At 36.2% G+C, this 25,406-nt stretch overlaps 1 protein-coding gene across 2 annotated transcripts in view; it reads right to left on the reverse strand.

Annotated features, from left to right (window-relative positions):
- Nucleotides 1-20,047, reverse strand: part of RIC1 (RIC1 homolog, RAB6A GEF complex partner 1) — a 154,596-nt gene extending 134,549 nt beyond the window's left edge. Inside the window, exon 1 of one of the 2 annotated variants that reach the window (XM_069090783.1) lies at nucleotides 19,547-20,047. In XM_069090783.1, the coding sequence (XP_068946884.1) occupies nucleotides 19,547-19,561 (15 nt within the window). In that variant the 5' untranslated portion in view covers nucleotides 19,562-20,047. The remainder of the gene's footprint in view (nucleotides 1-19,546) is intronic. The other variant, XM_069090782.1, reaches the window with a different exon arrangement.
- Between the last annotated feature and the right edge of the window lie 5,359 nt (nucleotides 20,048-25,406).

Consider the following 25,406-nt stretch of genomic DNA (forward strand, 5'->3'; position numbering starts at 1 on the left):
AAAAAAAAAAAAAAAAAAAAGGCAACTGCCGCCAACTGCCAACCACAGGACCGTTAGCTCGGCTTTTTTTTTTTTCTTGCTCTGCTATGTCAGCACGTCCATGGGGCATGGGAGATCTTTAAATCCCATAACCCTTACACATGGCCAGACCGGTGCTTTGAGAAAATAATTCTGGCACCTGTATGAGAATGAATTGGAATATGGAAAGAGATGATTAGGGATACCAATTAGGAGACCATTGCCACAGCTAGGGAAGAAGTAATAAGGGTCTGAACTAGGATAATGGGCAGTGAGTGGAGAGAAGGAAACAGTAATCAAAAAATGTTGAGGAGATAGAAATGACAAGATAAGGTACTTGCAAGATAAGTTGCAAACCTAGGTAATTGTGAGGATGGTGATGTTCTCGACAGAAACAGGTAAATTTATAAGGGCTAGATTTTGGGGTAAAGATGATGAGTTCTGTTTTGGACACGTGGAAGTCCAAATGCCTCTGATGCCTATGTGATATCCAGGATCAGATGCTTCAATTTCATATTAATTACATATAAGGCTTATCCATAAATAGGGGCAGCAAGGTGGCAGAGTGGATAGGGTGCCAGGTTTGGAGTAGGAGGACTCATCTTCCTGAGTTCACACATGACCTCTGACAATATGTGATGCTACACAAGTCACTTCTCCCTGTTTGTCTCAAGTTTCCTTTCTGCAAAATGAGCTGGAGAAGGAAATGGCAAACCACTCCAACAAAATTCTTTTCAAATATGTCAGTCAACAATGAGGAGATACCTTCTCACCTTCTTTGCAGAGGTGACAGGCATGGAATATTTCATGTAACACCAGATTTTTCTACATATTTAGTTGATTTTACTTAACTAGTTTTTTCTTTTTTTTATTCTTTGTCATGGGACATGGTTCTCTGGAAAGGATATACTAGAAAACCTAAGTGATATAGAAACAAAAGCTATCAACCAAAATTTATTCAGAAAAAAAAGCCAAAACCATACAATCAAAGTTAAAGGTCATGTCCCTTGGGTTGAATTGCCATCTCCCTCCTTTTTCACTGTTACAAAATTAAAAAAAAAAAAAGCTTTCTGCAAAAGGATGGAAGGGACATTTAGAGATGAAAATGATATAAAAATGAAATATATCAATAAAAAATTTAAAATAAAAGACATCCCTCCTTTCTTTTAACATTAATAAACTAATGGTACTTTCAGAAAATATATATTGTATGAGTGTTTATCAGGGTATATTAGTTAATAAACATTTATGTACCAGGTATCATGCTAAGCTCTGGAAAGATAGCAATCTAGTGGCAGAGATAATTCATAAACATATGTACAAATAAGTTATATACAGGACAAAGTGGAAATTATCAACGGAAGGAAGGCACTAGCATGGGGTGGGGAACCTGTGGCCTCAAAGTCACATGTGACCCTCTAGGTCCTCAAATACAACGCTTTGACTGACTCCAGACACGCAGAACAAAGCCCCTTAATAAAAGGATTTGTTCTATAAAGTTTAGATTCAATTGAAAGGTTGCACTTGAGGACCTAGGGAGCCACATGTGTCCTTGAGGTTGTAGGTTCTCGACCCCTGCACTAGTGTCTTGTATCAATAAATTTTAAAGTAAATAAAAATTAAAACAGAAAATTAGCATGCTGATTTATTCAACTGAAAACTAAGGCAAGGCTTAATGGTATACTCCCAGTTCTCATTCTAAATAAAGAGATATAAATTGATGTTTGTGATTAAGAATATGCTTTATAGGTAGGAAAACTTGAGAACTGTACATGCTAATGCCTCATGTTGGTAATGAGGGGACCCTGGATTTTCAAAGACTATGCCAGCAGAGAGCAAGCTGTATGGAATATTCTACTAGGCTGGAAAGTATCTGAATACCGGCCAAGTCATGGACTGTCTGCTATCTGAACACCAGCTTAGCTCAGAACATGTTATCACTAGGCTGCTTAGTCAGTCATCTATCTGGTGATGAATTCTTGGCAACTCACAAAACAATGAAAAAAAATGGTCTTCAGACCAGTGAAGCACCATTCTGATTCAAAAGTAGCTATGGAACAGTGGCAAAAAAGAGAGTAGAGGTACAAGGAAGCACAAAATTTACAGACTGCCTATAAATATTAACATAGTTGCTGGTATTCCAAATATAAGATCCTTCTCCAGTGAACAAGTTAACAGAGTACTGAAGGACTTAAATCACATTAAACCTGACATCATAACTTCCAAAATGAAGCTACAGCTAAATGGAAAGATGGTTCTTTGGGAGACAAATTGAAAAAGCAAATAAAGGAATTGATGGAGTTGGTTTTTATGCATCCAAAGTCAATAAAAAACAGGTTGTGGAATATTTTCTCATCTTAAATTCCAACACTCGTGATAAACATTTACGAAAAGACCATCATGAAAATAATTGCTGCTCATATGCCAACATCTGTTGTAGAGGAAAAAGACACAGAGCCACAGAATCACAATTTTTGTGTCAAAAGGGACCTCAGGGACCATCCTTCCAAACTATTACATAAAAGGAATCCACACTACAATAATTGGCCATCCAGGCCTGCTTGAAGACCTACAGACCCACCATCTCCCAAGACAACCTACACTACCTATGGATAGTACTATTAGGACATTTTTCCTGATATTAAACCCAAATTTGTCTCTATGAAACTTGTACCTATTGCCCCTGGTTCTGCTTTCTGGGACCAAAAAAAAACCCTCAAAAACAAACCCCAATCCAAAAAACAAAATTAATCCTTATTTCATGTGATAGCCCCTGAAATACTTGGGACATCATATTCATAGACCTGAATCTTCTCCAGGCTAAATATTCTTGGTTCCTTGAGCTGATCTTCCTCTACCCATTTCTAGATCCAGCTAATCAATGTCCTTTATAAATTGTGCTGTCCAAAACTAAATGTAATACTCCAAATGGACCTACCTTATTTCTAGAATTCATGACTTTTAATTCAGTCCAAGATTGCATTATCATTTTTGATTGTTCTCATTGTTGATTCAAATTAAACTTTATAGTCTATTCAAACTCTCAGATCTTTTTCAAACTCCTATCTATGACTCCTCTATTCTGTACTTGTGAAAATCAATTTTTTTAAAGCAATCAGGGTTAAGTAACTTGCTCAAGGTTACACAGCCAGTTATTTCTGGGTGTGGTGCTAAGTATCTGAGCCCGGATTTGATCCCCAGGTCATCCCGACACTGGAGCCACCTGGCCGCCCCTAAAATCATTTTCTAAACTCATAATTTGTTCTTATTTATCTATTAGGGTCAGCCCAATATTCTAATCTATCAAAATTTTTTTAGATCCTACCATCCTTTTTAGAGAGTACTTTTATATAACTGACAAATAATAAAGAGAGAGAAATCTTTCTTCTATTCTGGAGATCTTTCAACCAACTGTGTAATGCTAAGAATTTTGTCTGCTATGGAATATCACTTGTCTGTTTCCTTTGAATACCATCAATAATATTCTTTATGTATATGCAGAATTGCAGTTCTCAAACTTTTTGATCTCAGAATCTTTTTACATTAAAAAATCACTGAGGACCCCAAAGAGCTTTTGTTTATATCTACTGGTATTTACTGTATTATAAACAAAAATAAAATTTTTAAAATAGTCCATTTAAAAATAAACCCATTATATATTAACATAAATAATATTTTAATGAAAAATAATTTTCACAAAATACAGCTAAAAGAAATAATGTTATTTTTCCAAAACAAAAAATAAGTCAAAAGAATGGCATTGTTTTACACAATTTCGCAAATCCCTTTTAATATCTAGTTTATTAATAAAAGATAGCTGGATTCTCATATTTGCTTCTGAATGTAATTTGTTCCAACATGTTGTTCTGGTTAATATATATGAAGAAAATCTGGTCTCACAAATAAATGTACTTGGAAAAGGGAGGAATATTTTAAAAGACAAAAAAGTTTTAGTATTATTATGAAAAGTTTTGACCTTGAGGACTCCTTGAAAGAGTCTTGAGGACCTTCTAAAAGAGTTTCAGGAACCCCCAGGAGTCCAAGGACCATACTTTGAGAAGTGCTGATGTAGATGATTCTCATAAAAATGCTATAGAGATAGGAAATTAAGCATGTTGGTTGGTGGTAGATGTACTGATATTAATAAGGTCTGAGTTTTTTTCTTCTTTTTTTTCATGCCTTTGGTTTCTCTTCCTCCTTCAGAAAATCTGGAGAATTTATCTCTAAAGATCCACACAATTTTATCACCTTCTCTGGATAGAACTGATCTCATTCAATTGCTTTTACCATTGTTGTAGGTACTTACAAAATACTTGCTGAATTGAATTACTTATCTTGTCTCCCTTCACATCCCTTGAGAATTAATCTCCGAAATACCCTTATAGAAAATCTCCACAGCACTTTTTCTTCTTTTAGTAGCTCTCCTCCCTAAACTACTGTGGTTAACTGCCTAACTGGGAGGCAGGGAACATGACTAAAATGAAATCCACTCACCCCATTTCCTCTTGCTACTGACTCCAGGTACTTCCCTGGACCGTAGGCTATCTGGTTTGGGGTTTACATGGTGTTCGGGGAGGACTAGCACTTCTGGTGTGAGGGCCTGCTGAGCTCTTTTCAGGGCTGCAGATCCATCTTTGGTGTCTACTTTCACTCTATGTCCATTCCTCACCAGTGACAGTCCTGTTGTAGAACAGTCCTAGAACCCCTGAAAACATTAGCAAAACCCTCTCCCAGGATTTCTGTAAACATACAACAAGAAAATCCTTCTTCAGGGCTTCTGAACCAACAGAAAGGTTCCTAGACCCCTGCAACAACAGCACTGTCCTTCACCAGTGGACAGTATTCATTCTGTCTGCAGGACAGTCTCCAGACCCCTGCAACAACAGCACTGTCCTTCACCAGTGGACAGTATTCACTCTCTGTCTGCAGGACAGTCTCAGGGCTTCTTAACCAAAAGCCAGGTTCCAGGACTTCTTCAACAACAGGACTGTCTTTGACCAGTGGACAAATCTGGCAAAACAACATCAAAACAGACAAAGTACCAGCAAAACAGCCATGTCTCCTCAGTCCTTGGCAGCTTAGGGGGCAGGTCTCAAAAGTCCAGGGCGATTCAAAGTGTCCCCCAGCAATCCTTCTCAGTCTCTCTCTCTGCCTCCATGAGGTGCTGCTTCCAAAAAGTTCTTCTGCCTCTCTCTTGTCTCTCCAAATCTACATCACCAGCTCCTCTCAGTTCAGGACTTTCTTTTCACATCAACAAGTCCATCCCACAGGTGGGACTAACAAGCTCTGGGTTTTAACACAATCAATTTGAAAACCAAGCCAATACAGGGGAATCTTTAATTGCCATTACTATCACAGTGGTTCAACTCATTTTTATACTATCTTTTTTGATTCTTTCCATTTATGTCCCATACCTATTCATTGTTTCCGTTTTACTATCAATGTCTCTAGTCAAAGACATATCTCTTTTCTAGACTATGAGAATTACTTTTTCTGAATTCAGGTACTATATTTCTTAAATTTCTTATTACTACCATCAAAACATTTAGACACCCATTTTAGTGATCCTGATTCTCTTCTAAAATGCTATAGTTTGTTCCAAAGATGTCTTCATCATTTATGAAAAACTAAAAACATGTTTTACTTTACAAACAGAGTAAGAACAATATATTATCAAAAGACCAAAGCAAAATATAACTCAAAATTCCAATTTCCATTCCAAATTACTTATTTTGAAGAAAATTAAAATATAATCTATATTCTGGGCTCAATTTATCTTTGTCATAACCAAAAGTGGCTAGATTAAATAAATAACTAATGGCCTTGTGCAGTAAGTAAAGAAAGTTATAACATAGGTGACTGTTTAGATGGTAATGTCAAGACTGGCTATCATATCTGCTTGGAGTAACTGGTTGATTAGAAGAGCCTAAGAGTCATTGAGTTTTATACAGCTTGTTAGATAAGCTTTTTTGTTGAAAACTTATTGCAAATGGTAGTATATTGTGGTATGGTAAAGTAGAGGGGTATTGGTCTGGGATATCAGAAAATCTGAGCTCTAGTTCTAGCTCAATCATCAGCTTGCTTCAATTCAGTTTGTGGAACCTCAGGAAGTGACTGATTGTCATTGTGCCTCAGGTCCATCATAGATAAAAATAATTCACAACATATACAACTCATTGGGTTACTATGGGAAGGAAGTAAGAATGTGCGTGTAAAAGACTGTAGAAAAATTTATAGTAAAATTCAAATGAAAGTTATTAGAAGCTCTAAGGCATTGGGGGAATTATCCTGATGGTTTCATAGTTTTTTAAGAATTAATGGTCAAGGGCGGCTAGGTGGCACAGTGAATAGAGCACCAGCCCTGTAGTCAGGAGGACCTGAGTTCAAATCTGGCCCCAAACACTTAATACTTACTAGTGGTGTGACCTCGGGTGAGTCACTTAACCCCAATTGCCCTTCTTTCCCCCCAAGTAAAAAAAAAAAAAAGAATGGTCAGGAGAATTATTCAAGAAAGAAGCTGGGTGGTACAGTGGATAGAATGCTATACTTGGAATCAAGACAACCTGAGTTCAAATCTAGTCCCAGACACTTACTAGCTGTGTGACCCTGGACAAGTCATTTAATTCCTGTCTATTTTAGTTCTCTCATCTAAAAATTGGGGATAATAATATCACCTACTTTCCAGGTTGTTGTGTGGATAAAGTGGGATATTTATAAAGCACATTGTAAACCTTAAAAGTACTATATAAATGTTAGTAGTAGTATGACAAAACTTGCATATATTGAAAGGATAGCAAGTAACTTTGGACTGGAAGTAGGGATAATTAGGCCAGAGAAGAGAAGACCTAACAAATTGGGCGGGGGAGATAAACAGTCTTTAAGGGATTAGATTATGCTGCCTGGTTTGGGCAAAACCAGGAATTAGGAATGGAAAGCACAGAGGAAGATTTTTAGCTTATTATAAGAAAACACATTCTTACAATTAAAGTTGTCCCAAAGCGATATGGCTAATCAACTACTTCAGGAAACAGTGAGTTTTCTATCACTGGAAGTCTTTAAGCAAAGACTGAATGAGCACTTGTCAAGATTCTGGAAAGAGGATTTCTATAGAGGTAGGGTTGGACTAGATGGTGATTGGTGTCCTGTGAACTCTGAGATTCTGTGATTGTGTGTGCCTCACACAAAGGGACTGTTTATAGTTCTAAGAGTACTTAAAAGACCAATGTTGCTTAAAGTTAGATAGACTATCAGAAAGGACATAGAACAGAAAATGTAAATGGAGGATGAAAGTAGCACCAAGATGGTGACTGGACAATGATAAGCTGCCAGAAATGGAGGGCAAGGAATAGGAGTGCAATAGGAATACTGAAAGTCTAGGTATAGTACCAGATATGAAAATTCGAAAACTAACAAAAATGAAGGTCGAGAAAGAGGAACAGTTTAATAATAATGATGATAATAGCTAGCATTAATTTAGGACTTATATATATATATATATATAAAACTCATAAAATTTTATATATATATATATATATATATATATATATATATATATATATATATATACTCATGTGATCCGCAAAATATTCCTGTGAGGAAGGTTCTATTATTACCTCCATTTTATAGATGAGGGAACTGAGGCTGAGAGAGGTTAAATAACTTGTCCAAGCTTATATAACTACTAAGTGTCTGAGGTAGGATATTAATTTAGGTCTTTCTGACTCCAAGTCTAACACATCACCTATCCAGTTTAGACAGAAAACAGAAATACATTAAATGGGTAACTGGCTAAAATAGACTTCATAACATTTAAAATCTTACATTATAAGTTTTGTTAAAGCATTTTTAAATACTCCATTCAACAATGTGATAAATATTTAAGCTCTTTGTGTACTTGAAGACGCTAGAAAATGCTAAATATCAAGATAAAAACTGATGCAGTCAACTATATATTAGTACTTGATAACTGAAATATGCCAACATGACATTTGAGCATCTCTATATTTGGAAATGTACAGATGTTTCAATTTTTAAATTTCATCCATAAGTCTACATAATGGGACTCAATCATTGTAGTAACTCAGTTTAATTATTTCAGATATATGACCAACAAAAGAGAGGTAACACTGAATGTTAAAAAATGCTAACCAGTACATAACATAAAAAAAGATCTTTATAACTTTTAAACTTATTTTTGAAAGCAAGATTTATTTTTGGTAAAACAGACACTGGCTATGTCGTTAATCCAAATCACCTGCAAATGACAAATAACATAAATCTTGTGGTATTACTAAAATATATATCTTGGGAAAAAATGCTTGTATGTGGAAGCCTCTATTGTTCATAAAATATTTTCACGGGTCCACAAATTAATTGTCTTCTTCCTGCACTATAGTTACTATTATGTCACATCTCAAATATAATTATATTCCTAGACAGAAACACTACATTATGTTAAACTTACTCAACTACAGCAAACTAACTGACTAAAGACCAAGTGATCTTTCTTTTCAAAGCTGTTAATAAGTATTTTTAGGTACAATATATAAACTAAGGAAATATCTGAGTTAATTCTCAAAAGAATAATACAGCAATTAAAAAAAGGTTAGTCTTTCAGCAACCACAAACATATGGATACTGCCAGAACTGGAAGCTCAGATAAAATTTTAAAACAAACTAGCTTTTTTGGTAGGTTAGTAACCGTCCCTGTCCAGCAGGCACCCAAAAGAACCAGGGCCAGGGAAAAAAAAAAAAAAGAATATTTTATGCAAACAGCATACTTAGTCACTGCTCTCCCCCTAAGTGAACCCTCAAATTTACCACATTCTCAACACCTGTGGTCTGGACTATTCTAATGGTCATCTAACTTTTCTTGCCTCTACAGTCTTTTCTGTAGTCCATCCTTTACAGAGCTGCCAAAATCTTCTTCCTAATAATTTCCAGGTGTAATGACATCATACTACTCAAGTTTCAAAACTTTCAATGACATCCTATTGGCTCTCAAATAAAGAAAGAGCTTTTTAGACTGGCATTCAAGGCCCTCCACAATCTGGGTCCAACCCCACTCTCCAGTCTCATTTCTCAGCAGTCCTCTTCATCCCACTATAGCAAAAGTGAGCTATCTACTCTATCTACTTCCTATATCTTAAGACAATAGATCATAAATCTAGAGTTTAGGATTCTAATCTAGACCTGAGGCTATCAGGTCAAAAACCTCATTTACAGATCAGGACCCTGCAGCCCAGGAAGGATAAAGTGAACTGTCAATGGTCAGAGAGGTAACAACAGGGAGGTGGGATCTGAACCCAGGTGATGTGACCTGAGAGCTCATCTTTCCCTTGTAACCCTGAACTTTCTCACCTTTGTGGTTTTCTGTATGCCAGTCTCTTCTGATCAGCCTTTCTTCCCAGTAAAATCTTTGTTTTCCTGCACTGCTCAGCTCAAAAGCCACCTCCTCTTTGATCCTTGCCCTAACTCCCCCAAGTAGAAATAAACTACTGCTTCTTAAATACCTAAGGCTACCATTTGTCTCTTCTATGCATTCAACCATTTTGAACTTGTTAATTCTGTACATCTCATTCCTATGCTAAGTGGTAAGCTTCTCGATTTAAAAGACTGAAGGTTTTGTTTTGTTTTGTTTTTTCATTTTGAGCACCATACCAGTCATTCTTTAGTGCTAGCTGAAGTGAAGTGAAATAAAAGAACATTATTATTGGGTGACAATAGCTGTAAAAGCAAAGATGCATAATGAAAAAAAACTATGAAACATGAAGGAATTGGGAGATGAGGGAGAAGGGAGATAAAAATGAAAAAGAGCAGTGAGCTAGGAGGAAACAATATAAGACAACTCTTCATTTTGGGAAGGGGAGGACACATCAACAGAGGAACTTAGTGTCTTCCACTTGTATTTTGCTATCTGCTATCACAAAATTATAGAGATTAGTTTCAAACTTAAAAATAAGACATTTCAAAGTGAGGTCTACATCTTCAAGCAAAGGGTCACATGAAAAGGCTACATGTACTGGCATAAATGAACCATTCTGAAAGACTTAAGAATGCTGATCAACACAATGACCAACCATGACTCTGAAGGCTAAGGCTGAAGAATGTACTCCCCTCCTGATAGAGAGGATGGACTCATAAGCAGAATGAGACATACACAATTTTGGTCATGGCCAATGCAGGAGTTTATTTTGCTTCACTATGCTTTTTTTAACAAAGACTTTTTCTTTCCTTTCTCCTTTTTTTGGGGGGTGGTGGGGGAAGGGTAGAGGAGTGAGAGGAAGAAAAAAGATGCCTGACAAATTAACTTAATATTTAAAGCCTATGCTTATGCCATTTAAAAATAACAAAGGTCATTAAAGAAATGACTTTTTCAGAGTAATACCTAGTTTAATTTGTTGGAAACAGTAAATCTAGCATATTCAAAAATCAAGAAAATTTTACTGCAAAAATAAAATCAAGGGGCAACTAGGTGGCACAGTGAATAGAGCACTGACCCCGGAGTCAGGAGGACCTGAATTCAAATCTGGCCTCAGGTACTTGACACATTTACTAGCTGTGTGACCATGGGCAAGTCACTCAACCCCAATTGCCTAGCCTTCCCGCCTCAAAAAAAAAAAAGACTTTATCAAGCTCTTTAGCACACATTAACCTAAGACAATTAAGACCCTTAAGACAAATGCCATCAACAATATAAAAAATATAAAATCACTAAAAAATGAATGCAAATTAAAATAATAGTGATATCTCACTTATCAAACTGAAAATGAAAAAAGTCAGCGTTTTTGCAGCTAAGAGAAAACATGCTGGCAGAGCAATGAACTGGTCTAATTATTCTGGAAAAAAATATGGAATTGTCTAAAAAAAAATACTGAACTGTTCATATTCTTTAGTATCACAATTGGGCTAATACATGCCAGTCAGATAGCAAGCATTTTTTAAATGCTTATTATGTATTTGATACTAATGCTAGGGATAAAAAGAAATGCAAAAAAAGAAGTATATTATTTTAATGAGGGAAATAACATGTAAATGACTAGGCTATATAAAAGATATATCCAGAGTAGATAGAATGTAATTAGAGAAAAGTCACTACCAGATGGGAGGGAATGGGTAAGGCCTCAGAAGGTGGGCTGACACAGAGGACTTGAGCTACTTGAGTAAATAAACCATACGACCTTGAGTCAGGAAGACCTGAATTAAAATGTTACCTCAGACACTCAACTGTGTGATCCTGGGTAAGTCACTTAACCTGTTTCCTCTGTTTCCTCATCTGTAAAATAGGGTACAAAGCCAAGCATGAACAGCTTTCCAGAGGATGGCTGCTGTGAACAGCTTTCAAGACTCTGATTACATAGTATAGTGAACACTCTATTCAGTAACAAATCAGAGCACAACATTCACAGAAAATAATCAAGGTACAGAATTCACAATGTTACAACTTATCACAGAAAATCAAAACATATAGCATTCAATAATGACATAATAACTCAACAACTTATCACTAAAATGGCCACATAGTTTTCACCTAAGTGGTCACATAGTTTTCAACAAAGTACAATTATTTAGTCAATCAATCACTTAGTAACTCAATCATTCAATCATAAAGTACAAATGGTCAAAGTCCTCTACCCAGGGGAACACTAAGTTACAAATCAGTCACTATTCAGTCATCAGTCACTACTCAGTACCCTCTTAAGGGGTAGTGGGAAATACACAGACCTCAGTGGGAAATACACACCCCTCAGTCACAAGTAAATCACAATTTCATCACTACTCAGTATTCACGGAGACATCTTTTCATCTTGATTCAGGGCAGGCTTTCAGCTTCCATGGCTCCTCTTCCATGGTCCCAGCTTTCACCTGACACTAACCAACTGCCACCTGAGTTCAAAGGCAGACAGCTCCCAGCTCCTTGTCCAGCTCTCCACACAGTTCCTACTCCACACTGGAGCTCATAGTGTCCAGTCTACCTCAAATCCTTCACAGTCTCTATTCTTAGGAAGACAAGGCTTAACAAAGCCACAAGAACATTCATACATATTAACAAAGGCACAACAACATTTGTACAGAATGCTAACACCACAGGCATGCTTCCTCAGTCTCTGGCAGCTCCAGCTGGCCTCTGGAAGTCTTCAGCAGCTTCAGCTGGCCCTCAGAAGTCTTTAGCAGTTTCCTTCTCAAATCAAAATCACTTTCTTCCACAGAACTTCCAGTGCAGCAGCAGTAGCAGCCTAGCCTTCAGGTGCTCATCCCAAGAAGTTCTGACTTTCCCAGCTTGTGCTCTTCTTTATATATGGTATTGCTCCTCCCTGGTCAGCCCCTTCCTGTTACATCAGCAACAGGGGTTCACACCTTCTGTTTCTTTAACAGAGGCTTAGTTTGAAACTAGGTGCTAAGTACCCATCAGCTTTCCTACACAAAGGGATCTTCAAATTGTATTACTATTACATAGGGGTAATAATAGCACCTACCTTCCAGGGTTTCTGTGAGGATAAAATGAGATAATATTTGCAACACACTTTGCCAACTTTAAAGTGCTACATGAGTTCTAGCTGTCATTACCATCATTATAGGAAGCCAAAGATACCAATAGGCAGATGTGAGGGGGAAGAGCATTCTAGACAGGGAGAACACCTAGTGCAAGAGCAACTGAGATGGAAAACTGAGTGTCATATCTGACGAAGCACAAGTAGGCCGGAGTATATGGAGGGGAATAAGGTGTAAAAGGCTGGAAAGGAAGGCAGGGGCCAGGTAAGGAGTTTTAAATTATTCCTAGCAGCATTATTTATTATAGCAAGAAGTTAGAAACAAATAGTGGTAGCAAGTGGGAATCAGCTGAACAAACTGAAGCACACATCAGTATAATGGTACAGTGTTCCATCAAAAGGAACAAATTCAAAGAAACATGAAATGATGTATAGGAACTGGTACAGAGAAAGCCAAACCAAACAGTAGATCCACTGACTACAAAATAAAAAACAACAAAGCTTAGGTCAAATGCAATGGACAATTTTTTTTTTTGCTAAAGTGCAAATATATATGTGGCTTTCTATTAATAGTAAACAACAAAAACAGAAAATTAAAATACTGTTGGGTCAAAATAACTATTAGAATTTTGCTAAACTTCTTTGTGTTTTTAATTGAAAGGCTGTCTATTGGGAAGTGACTACATCAAAACAAAATGTATTCATGATCATAAAAAAAAAATACTAGAGTACTGGACTTGGAGTATGATAACCTGGACTGGAATACCAGATTTACCACTTTTTACCTGAGGGACATTGGATAAGTCACTCTACTTTGAGGAACTTCAATTTTCTCCATTTGTAAAAATGAGAAGGTTGGACTTAAATGACCTGTAGGATCCCTTGCAGCTCCAAATCTATGATCCTATCAATAGCACTATAACACCAATGAATCTATATAAATTAATTTGCATTAAGCAATCATCTTTCAAAGATATTTAATTTTTGTTAGTCAACAGATTCTCTAAAGTGCACATCTCATAGACTGTAAAATCTATTTACCGTGTTTCCCTGATAATAAGACACTGTCTTATTAATTTTTTGGACAGAAAAACACCAGAGGGCTTATTTTCAGGGGAGGGCTTATTTTAATGAACATTGACAGCAATTTTAATAAACAGGTAAATGTGAACAAAAAAATGTACCTTTATTCAATAAGCAAATCACTGAGGAAGAACAGGATGACGCGCTCACTGCTGCAGCTCTGATTGGATGCAGCTCGGAGCACGGCGTGCGTTTCACGGGGTGGGGGGGATCACCTGCACTACAGTAGCAATCTCAATAGGGCTTATTTTAGAGGAATCTTACACAGTAAGGGGAGGGCTTATTTTCGGGATAGGTCTTATTATCGGGGAAACACGGTACATTACTTTGTGGGTGATTTATGAATTGTTCAATAAAACAGTGTCTGGGGAGTGGTAATGCAGCTTTAAGACCCAGAGAGAGGTAAACTAATCAAAGTGATTTGAACTAGCAATCTTAATCATGCAAGAACAATATGGCTAAAATACTTTCATGATAACTGAAGTAAGTATTCTATAAATGGGAAATGGATAATATGTAGGTAAGATAAAGCTTGATTCTTGGAAGCACTAAATTTAAAATTTTATTGCTAGTTATCATTTCATACTTAATTTCTTCAATGGGTTAAGGGTCAAGTCTTATACAGCGTGTCTCAGTCCACTGCCTGGTATCCTGCAGATAACATTCAGTCAGTAAGTTTTATTTTTGAAATTTATTTATTTTTGCCATCAACACCTCACAGTATTCCCCTTTGTAAACCCAATGTTACACATTTGCAAGCTCATTATTTCCTAAACTCACCACCTTTACTTATAATTGTCCTTCCTCACCTGGACTGGCTCTTCTACCCAGTCAAACTTGTATAATTTCTATACTCAGTCCTAAAAGTCATTAAACAATTTCATTTAACAGGATTGAACTTAAATAGGATATCAGTGCCTACATAATAGATCTGAATTCAATTACCAACTTTTCTAATGATCTTCCCAAGTTTACATTTTATGTAACAAAAATGTTTTTATCAAGTATTAGGTTCCACATTTTTTTTAACAAAAAACTAAAAAATGGCATTCTATACTTACTCACATCTATCTATATAGTCCATCTCATCTTTCTCCCTCCCATCTAAGAAAAATAGGCACAATATAAGTGGTACATTTAAAGACAGAAGGAGGAGAAACTAGGTGGTACAGTGGATAGAATGCTGGGTCTGGAGTCAGGAAGATGAGTCTTCCTGAGTTCAAATCTGGCCTCAGACATTTACCAGTTGCATGACCCTGGACAAGTCACTTAACCCTGTATGCCTCAGTTTCCTCAAAGGAAATGGCAAACCACCTTAGAATCTTTGCCAAGAAAACACCAAATGGGGTCGCATAGAGTCAAACACAATTAAAATTACTGAACAACAAAAGACAGAGGTACTAATTAGATAAGGAGAAATCAAAGTCTAAGAATTCTCTGGGGCTTCTAAAATCTCAAACCACAAAATAACAATCTTTCCTTAATTTTACAGAATATCTCACATCAAATGTATTCTATTGGTTCACTTAACCTTTTATTTTTCAGCTACATAAATCCCAGTCAACAGGAAACTATTTTACCTTATGCCTTATCTTTAGTATTTCCATTATGAAACTAAGACATAAACCACTTTTCTTCATTTCAATTAGACCCAACTTGCTTAATGTACCTAACTTAGTAAGCACAAATTTAAAAATTTTTAAACGGCTGCTTTGTTGATTTTATTAAAACCATTCTAAAATATTCTGCAAAGTTTTGTAAAACAAATTTCATTCCTTCCTCCCCAGAAGCTATGCTGAATCTTGAGACAAATAAAAAATAACAGAAGACTATCTTCATTGCATAATATTTCCCTGCCCGAAGGTATTTCTTTGCTATTTGAGATATTGAGACAACAGAACTATGTGCTGTCAGAATAGGGAGGCAATTTATATGAATTTATTTTTTACTTGTAGGATAACACTTTATTTCTAATAGCTACAATTATAGAGTTGCAAAAGTAAACACCAAGATGGGATTCATCAAATTTGCATAAAAATTAAAGTTTGTCTAGGAAAAAAAGGAATCTGAGGAATTTATAATTGTAAGAGAAAATGCAGTTACATACTAACACAAATTAGAGACAGTTAAGAAATATGACAAATATCATGGTAAGATCAAGATTAATCTCTGAAGAAATGACCTTTATCCCCTCATTAAAATTAAAAGCAATGGAAAGAAAAATTATATTGTGATTAATTTATTTTTAGTTCTGTGTAACTTTTATTTAAGACACTTCATAATGGGTGAAGGTAACTTAAGAGTTCTTATCAATAATCATTGATTTATTTAAGGGAGTAGGAGATCTTGCAGTAGCCAACAAATTCTGATTAAGTTTAATTATTTATTTGGGGTTATTTAGTACTTAAGTTAGACTATATTTATTATTAGATGATAATGGTTAAACATTTTTCCCCCTTTAGAGTTTGTCAGTTATTTTTAGATCTCTATTAGAACCATGGAACTGTCTCAGAAAATATTTAACCCCTAATGTCTGTCATTTTTACTGATAGTTTATAAGAGATTCAGGATTTATTCAGTTATAAAAAGTCAATTCATCAACAGCAAATATTTATTAAAAAAACTATTACATGTAAGGAAGACATTATGCTAAGACCAGTGGATAATGAAAGGCATAAAACACAGTCCCTGGTCTCAAAAAGCTAATAATCTAGTGAGATTATATATATACATGTATACATATATGTATGTGTATGTATATATATAGATATAGATATAGATAAATATAGGTATGCAAAATAATAGTACCAGACAGCATATGCTAATCATTAAAATGTTCTGCCCCCTCATCACCAGCTCTTGGTTCCAAGATTCTTCCTCCAAGATTCAGCTACAGGTCTTTCTTCATCTCCTCATCGGTACCTTCTCCTCTCATATTATCTTCCTTCTACTCTGTATATATCTTGCATTTACTGAGTCACTAAAATGTTCCTTACCTCATTAGAAAATGCTTGAGGGTAGGAACTGTTTTTGCCTTTCTTTTTAATCCCAGCATTTAGTACAGTGCCTAGTTACATTGTAATCACTAATAAATGCTTGGTGATTGACCAAAATAAGCGGTAGACACAAAAAAAGTTACTGAAATTTATATAAATAAGTGATTATTAAGGGTTAGGAGGTTAGGAAAGTGAAAGGGGGACTTGAGAGGAGCCAAGAAGGAAGAAGATTTCAACAAGTAGAGGAATATAGAGTTGGAGGAATTTTAAGTGAAGGATGAAAGTCTTAGAACTGAGCATGCAAACATCAAGTTAAGTGAAAAATGAATTGATGAGTTTGGCTAGATTGAAGGATTCATATAGAAAAGTAATGGAAGATAAGTTGGAGAAATGGATAGGAAACAGCATAGTGGATACCGTACTGGCCTTGGAGTCAGGAAGACCTGAGTTTAAATCGTGCCTCAAAGCTATGTGACGCTGGTCATCTGTAAATTGGGGACAACAATAGCACTTATGTCACAGGGGTATTGTGAGGCTCAAATGAAATAACATTTATAAAGCTCTTATTTATTTATTTGGGGTTATTTAAAACTTAAGTTACACTATATTTATTATCAGATGATAATGGTAAATGGTAAACATTTTTTCCCCTTTGGAGTTTGTCAGTTATTTTTAGATCTCTATTAGAACCATGAGATTTGTCTCAGGAAATATTTAACCCCTAGTGTCTGTCATTTTTACTAATGGTTTATAAAAGAGATTCAGGATTTATTCAGTTATAAAAATTCTAGCTTCCTCTATGCTAAAGATCTAGTCCTTGACTAAAAAGGTCATCTGTTCCTCAGAGACAAAGAAAAAAAAGATGAAAATGTACAGGGGTTCTAATATGTGAAATAGAAGAAATTAAAGAACTGCTAAAATAGACTAGGATAAAAAGTCATCCACTGAGAGACAGGATAAGGAAGGCATAAAAGCTTGAGTTAAAGGTTTGGAAAAGTCAATCTGGGGAATGTGACTGCTTAAACATGGAAGAATAAATGGTTTGCAATATGGCAGTGAAAGTCCAGCCAAGAATAAATAACAGAAATTTCATGGGACCCAATGAGCACAGTTACATCACTTACTCCAATAGCATTATCAGAGTAGGCATAGAAAAGGTGGATGGCGGGGATGACCTAAGGTTGAGGAATGGATTAGAACAACAGAGCAGAGGTATATAGTTGAACTGTGAAGTCATTACAGCAGACAACAGATGAAGATAAAAGACTAGGGGTCAGAGTGAAGAAAAAAAATTTTAGGACAAGTAAAGGCAAGGCAAAAATGAAAGGACAGTAAATAGTGATAAGAAAGGCATTTCAGAGACAAATTTTATGCAGGTGGCAGTTAAAAATGACAGTGATATAAACCTATATGTTCATGTCAATGAAGTAAAGCTTTAGATCATAGGAATTAATTAGGCTTATGATTTGGGAGATCAGGATATTCAAGGGGATATCAACAAGTACAATGAAGTCCCTAAGCATAAATGCAAGGACTGTGGTAGACAGAAAGACTGTGAGTCACAAGTTCTAAACTCTTGAGAAAAGAGAGGGAGGGAGTACAGATGACAAAGTGCTAGGAGTATAGCTACATAATGGATGACATAATAATGATGCAAAAATATCTCACAAGCTAGAAAATTGGACCCAATCTAATCATATCATATTTAATAGGGAAAAATAAAAAATCTTGTACTTGGGTTCAAAACCCTAACTTCACAAATACAAGATCAGGGTGGCATAGCTAAAAAGCAATTCATATGAAAAAAAGATCTGGGACTTTAGAGAAATGCAAACTCACTACCAATCAATGGTATGATAAAATAGCCAAAAAAAGTTAATATGACCTAGATTTTTAAAATAGTATCCAGAGCAAGGAAGGTAATAGTCTCACTGTATTCTGCACTAGTCAGACAACATCTGAATTACTATGTTCAATTCTGGGCCCATTTTAGGAATGACTGATAAGTTTGAGAACATCCAGAGACCAAGACAGTAGAAAGCCTTGACTATATTCTCTTAAGGATTATTTGAAGAAATTGGAGATGATAGTCTAGAAAACACAATACTCAGGGGGAGACAAGATAGGTGTCTTCAAGTATCTGAAAGGCTATTCTGTAGAAGAATTCAATTTGTGCCATTTGGTTCCAAAGGAAAGAACTAGGAGCAATGGGTTAATGTTGCAGAGAGGTAGATTTAAGTTTGATATAGAGAAGAACTTCCTAATAATTAGATATCCAAAAGTGAAATAAGTTGTCTCAAGAGGCAGTGAGTTCCTCTATGCCAGAGATCTTCAAATGACTGCCGAACAACCATTTGATAGACATACTATGGAAAGGACACATATTCAGCTACAGTTTGGATTAGATGACAACTGAGTTCCTTTCTACATCAAAGATTCTAAGCATGACAAGTAGGATATGGTACCAACGACAAAAATGGATTAGTCTAGAAATGGAGTTCACTTGGACATAAAGATGACATTGGTTTTAGACATTTAATGCACTGAGTGATGACAAGATATTCAAGGGCAGATGTTTGAAAGCCTGATGACATATGGCTAAAAGCCAAGAGGAGTAGCCAGGGCTAGAAATGCAGATTCCTTAGTCATCTCTACAGAAGTAATACCCAATACAATAAAAAATTGGATTTTCAATTAAAAAAGTGCAGAGTGGGAAGAAAAGTTTAAACTAGTGAAGGAAACAAATAAGGGGCTTGACAGGTAAGAAAAGAACCTAGAAAACAGTGCTACAGAAGCCAGGCAAATTTTTTAAAAGGGAGAAATTTTTTTCATGAAGAAATGGATTCAAAACAAGGTGCAATGCTATAGGAAGGTCATTTATCAATGATAATTTTTTTTACACCACAAAACAATTATTTTTAAGAAGGTACTATCAAAGCTAAAAAATCCCCTACTTACTGATACAGCTATCATGGTACTATCTGGCCTCCATTCAACTTGCTTGTAGGATCCAAACTGAGTAGATGATTTTGCCAGTTCCTTGTAGGTTACGATTAACACGCTAGGCTGGCCAAGAAAAAAAAAAGTTGCATTTTTATTGATATCAAAACAATGCACAGAATAATTTCAACCAGACAAGTAATCTCAGGCAATTCTCATCAAATATTCTGAAGGATTTTGAGAAGGCAAAATAGTCAACATTCAACTAAGTGCTTATTTATGATAGTTGTTCTCAGTGGGTTTGCAAACTGGACAAAGAGTAAAAAATAACACCCTCAGATATGGTATAGTATATAATTGAGCACTAAAATGTAGGACATGAACTCTTCAGTGCTATAAGAAGTCATTGATCTGTGTGAGATTAGTCGGAAGTTTCCACAAGAAATATGATTTGTGTCTTCAGAAATTTGGAATGAGAGAGGAAACTGGAGGGCGTTTTAGGTGAAAAGAAAAGCAAAGGCAAAGAGAGGCAGCTTGAATTTCAGTGTATAGAGGATAATAAGAAAACATACTTTACTGAGGGGTCTGGAGTTCATGTAGTGGTAGTGCCTTTGTATCCATACCACCCAGAAAATAAGCTCTGAATAAATGTTTGTTGAGCTACTGACAATGACTGAAATATAATGGGGTCAGAATGCCAGCATGAATGCAAACTTGTTGCCCTGAGCAATAAATAGGGTTGGAGTTTTCATAGTTTCTGAAGTTACAGTTTAAAAAATAATTTCAGAACTTTCACAAAGAGATAAAGTTTTCTTGATAAGCTAAAACAACTAGTAATAAACCCAAATTTAAGCATAAGAGTTTTTAGGCCAATGATTCTACCACTTGTTCACTCATTTATTTCTCAAACCCCTTGTTTTCACTGAATTTCCATCCCCACCAATCAGTTAAAAACATTCCAAGGTGTTTCTAGGGATCTCCTAATCAATTCAAAAGTTATTCTCTCAGTCTTTGTTCTCTTTGACCTCTCTGAAACATGACAGTACTGACTAGCTCCTCCTTCTTAGGATTCTTTTCTTCTGTCTTCTGTTACACTGAAGTCTTCTGGTTTCCCACAGCTCTCTTACTGTCTAAATCACTGACTCCCCTTCTTCCCAAACCTTTAATGGACATATCTCCTTAAGGTTAACCTTCTTCTCTTTAGATCTACTCCTGATTGGTGATTTCATTCAATCCCAGGTCTTCAACTATTATCTCTAGACAGATGAACTTTAAATCTCTAGCTCAAAACATTTCCCACAAGAACTCAAAATGTTTATATGCAACTGATCCAGACAACTCTACCTGGGTGTCCTGAAATTTAACACCCATTACCTACAATGCTACTATACTACCTACTCTGCTCCAGATCACAAAAATGTTTAAAATAACAACACAGGATGGCTAGGTGGCGCAGTGAATAGAGCACTGGCCCTGGAGTCAGGAGGACCTGAGTTCAAATCTGGCCTCAGACACTTAACACAAAGACTAGCCATGAGACCTTGGGCAAGTCACTTAACCCCAACTGCCCTAAAAAAATAGCAACAACAACAATAATAATAACAATAACAGAAATACATTAGTACTAAGCACCTAGGCAGGTGGGGGCTACAAGACATCAGGCACCTATTACTCTCTCTATAACTAGATACTAGAAAGTAGGATTTAGGTCCTAGGGTCCTCTTAGGAACTAGGTATGGATATCTTTGGACAATGGAAGCTTGTGCTACATGTGTCTTTTACTACTTGGTCTTTTGTCACTAAACTATCTGAGAAAATAACATCTCATCCCTTGGAGAAACCTATTGCTCTATGCCTAGCATTATTAAGAAAACAATAGTTACTTAGTTCTCTGAAACCTTCTAGGGTACAGTCACATAGCTATTAAGTGTCTGAAGCAGGATTTGAACTCAGGTCTTTTTGTCTCCAAATTCAGTACTTTATCTACTGTGCTGCCCAACTGCCTCATGTTGAATTTATTACGGCACAGGACCTATGCTGCTGAGAGAACAGATGAGGAAACTCCAGAAATTGCCAAGTCCACACCTTTCTCTGCAATTTAAGTCTCAAGATTTGCCTAGAGCACTAAGTGATGAAGTGGGTTAAATGGCTAAGGTCACAGGAGCAGTACAGAGGTGAAATATGAACTCTGGTCTTCCTGTTTTCAAGGTGGTCTTTAAATTCACTATGCCACCCACTCTCTGTACTGAATTTTTATAGCTTTTTAAAAAGAATGGGGGTGGCTAGGTGGTACAGCACGTAAAGCTCGGCCCCTGGAGTCAGGAGGACCCAAGTTTGGTTCCGGCCTCAGACACTCAACACCCACACAAAAAAACTAGCCGTGTAACCTTGGGCAAGTTACTTAACCCCGATTGCCCTCCAAAAGGCAAAAAAAAAAAAAAAAAAAAAAAAAAAAAAAAAAGAATGAATGAATGAAGCATTTAAAAAACACTATGTGCAAAATACTATGTTGGGGCTACAAATACAAAGGATAGTCTCTGCCATCAAGGAAGTCCTATTTTATTGGGGGAGACAACACATATGTAAATATCTGACTACAAGTTAGCTAGAAAGATCCCGTGGTCCTTAGGGTACAGCATCAAAGCATATTAAATACTTCTTCTTTAATGCCATTTCCACTGATAAAATAATAGCAGTTTCTGATATTGAAACAATTACAAGAACTTTATTCTGGGTCTTTAGGAGCTATAGCTCCATCAGTCTACATCTCCACAGGGACTGCTTCCCAGGATGATGGCTGAGGGCACCGAGTTAGAAGCTATGCTATTCCCAAGGCTTTGGGGTTCAGGGTACTGGGATATCTTCATCAGGATTTGAAGGGAGATGGTGGGTCAAGGTGGTGATGGTGGTTTCCCTTGTAGGTTTCCTGCCCTGTGGGTGGCAGTTGGTAGTTGATGGTGATGACCATTGGTCACGTCTCCAAAGGAGTTGCCTCCCTGGATGGACTGAAAAGAGGACTGGGGAGATATTGCCATTCCCAGAGCTCCTGCACCTGACCCTCTTATTAGGGGCAGTTGGTCGGCAGTAAATGCTGAAAGTGATAAATGGGCTCCCTTTCCATAATAATTTCTCTCCTCAATGAAAAAGTAACAAGCTGGACCCAGTGGTGATTTGCAGTTTCATGTGCAATCCTCTTTTTTCTATTTTGTGTATATGCAAACATTTATTCTTTGTGCACTGAAATGACTTCATTCACTCTATCTCACAAATCAAATCTATCACCAAATGTTCTCTTTCTCAAATGCTATCCAATGAGGTATTTATAAAGTTTTAGCACAGTGAGGGGACTTAATAAATATTTGTTCCCTTCCTTCCATACTTCTCATTTATGTCTTTGCCTTCTCTTAGCCACCATTCTGAAACAGGCCTCCATTCCTCCCACTTGCATTCTTTTGCCAAAGTAATCTTCTTAAAGCCCAAATCTAACCCTGACACTTCCTAAACCCCTGCGGCTCGCAATTATCTCCAGGACCAAATATAAAATCCTCCCTTTGACTTTTAAAGCTCTTCACAACCTGAACCTTTTCTACTTTTTCAGTTTTCTTATACCTTATTCCCTTCTACCCTCCACATACTCTATAATCAAGCAACACTAGCTTTTCTTGCTGTTTCAGACACTATCCTCCAACTCTTAACTGTCTTTTCACCAGCTGTATTCCATGCCTAGAACACTTTCTTTCTTCACCTCCTCCACATCCTGGCTTCCCTGGCTTCCTTCAAGAGTAAATCCCACCTTTTACAAGAGGCCTTTCTTGCTCCCACTGTACCTTCCCTCTGAGATTTCCTCCTCTGTGTGTGTGCATGACATGCACATACAGTGGTATCACAGACCTAGTGATATCACTATTAGGTCTATATGCCAAAGAGATCAAAGAAAGAGGAAAAGAAGGAATATGAATATATATACATATATATATATATATTCATAGCAAATCTTTTTATAATGGCAAAGAAGTGATGGGCACTGATGGGAATACCCATCAATTAGGTAAAGGATAATCAAGCAAGCTACTATGAATGTGATATAATACTATTATGCTAAGAAATGATGAAGGAAATATATATATATATATATATACTATTATTAATATTATTTTACATGTAACTGGGAAATAAGATATACATTGCACTGGGGCATAGAGATCCACTGTGCCCTACTGGAAAGTTGGAGGGGGTATGGGAGAAGATATGGGAGACAGCAGATTGGAGGAGGGGATATCCAGTGGGATCACTATTTTGGGGTGGTGGGTAGGGGAAAAATGGGGAGAAAATTTGTAACTCAAAATCTTACGGAAATAAATGATGTAAACTAGAAGTTAATAAAGCATTTGATTAAAAAAAAGATGAAGGAATACTGATACAGAAGGAAATGGCTTCAGGAAAAACCTGGGAACACTGGTATGAACTGATGAAAAGTGAAATGAACAGAACCTATAAAACAACTTTATATGATAACAGCAAAACTGTTGATTTAGCGAACTCTGATTAATAATGACCAGTCATAATTTCAAAGGATTCATGCCATCCACCTCTAGATAACTGATGAACTCACGAGTATAGACTGAAGCATATTTTCTTTATTTTCTTTTTCTTCTCTTCTCCCTGCACTCCCCCTCACCCCCCCTGCTGCCCCCAAGACAGGGCTAATACAGAAATTTGTTTTGAATGGCTATACATACTGGTAATGGGTTTTGTTTTTCTTGGGTGGGGATGGGGGAAGGGAAAGAAAGAATTCAGAACTGAAAATAAAATTGAATTTTAAAAAACAATAACAAAGAAATGTGGGAAGACTTGTATGTAATGATACAGAGTGAAATAAGCAGAACCACAAGTACAATTTATACAATAATGACAATATGATAACAATAAACTTTGAAAGTCTTAGGAAATCTAATCAACAAAATGACCAACCACAATTTCAGAAGACTTATGAAAAAGGCACCTCCTGATAACAGGTGATGGATTCAAGAATGCAGATTGAAACAATTTTTTAGATGTGGCCAAATGCAGGATTTTGTTTTGCTGTTTTACAATTTGTTTTACATGTTTGTAAAAAAAGGATTTAATTCTTGCTTTCTCAATGGGAAAAGGGAAGGGAGGTGGGAGGGAGAGAAGTGGATCTTAATTTGAAAAAAAAAGTTTAAATATATAAAATTTGAATACCTTCCTAAAAAGGGCCTAGATATTGATACTATATGAAAAAGTCTCAAAGTCAATAAAAGCTGTAGATATGAATGGGAAATTAAAATCTTCAATAAATGTCTACTTATCTACCAATTTAAATATTTATCTGCCAATTAACAGTCTGCAGCATTATTCTACTCAAAGTACATTATACTACTTAATTCAATAAGTATTAAATGCTTGTTCCTACAAATTAACTGTTCTACCTCAATATTCTTATTTGCCATGGTGTTACACACACAAAAATAAAACATACAGTAAAAGAATAGTAGAACAGAACAGAACACAAGATGTCAGGGTATACCATATAAACTGCTTAAAGTATACTAGCCATTTTAAGACAAATGTCAAAAAAGCATGAAAACTCAAAGTATCATATGATGTTTTTTGTATCTATGATATACATTAAAAATATACTTATTCAGGGGTGGCTGGATGGCACAGTGAATAGAGCGCTGGCCCTGGGGTCAGGAGAACCTGAGTTCAAATTCAGTCTCAGACACTTAACACTTAACTAGCCCTGTGAACTTAGGCAAGTTACTTAACCCCAATTGCCTCAATTCCCCCTAAAAAAAATCAATCAATCAATCTATCTATCTATCTATCTATCTATCTATCTATCTATCTATCTATC

The sequence above is a fragment of the Petaurus breviceps genome, unplaced genomic scaffold (assembly GCF_028583685.1).
Source record: "Petaurus breviceps papuanus isolate PSGF00001 unplaced genomic scaffold, PetGlider_PUasm1.0 187, whole genome shotgun sequence".
Taxonomy (NCBI): Eukaryota; Metazoa; Chordata; class Mammalia; order Diprotodontia; family Petauridae; genus Petaurus; species Petaurus breviceps.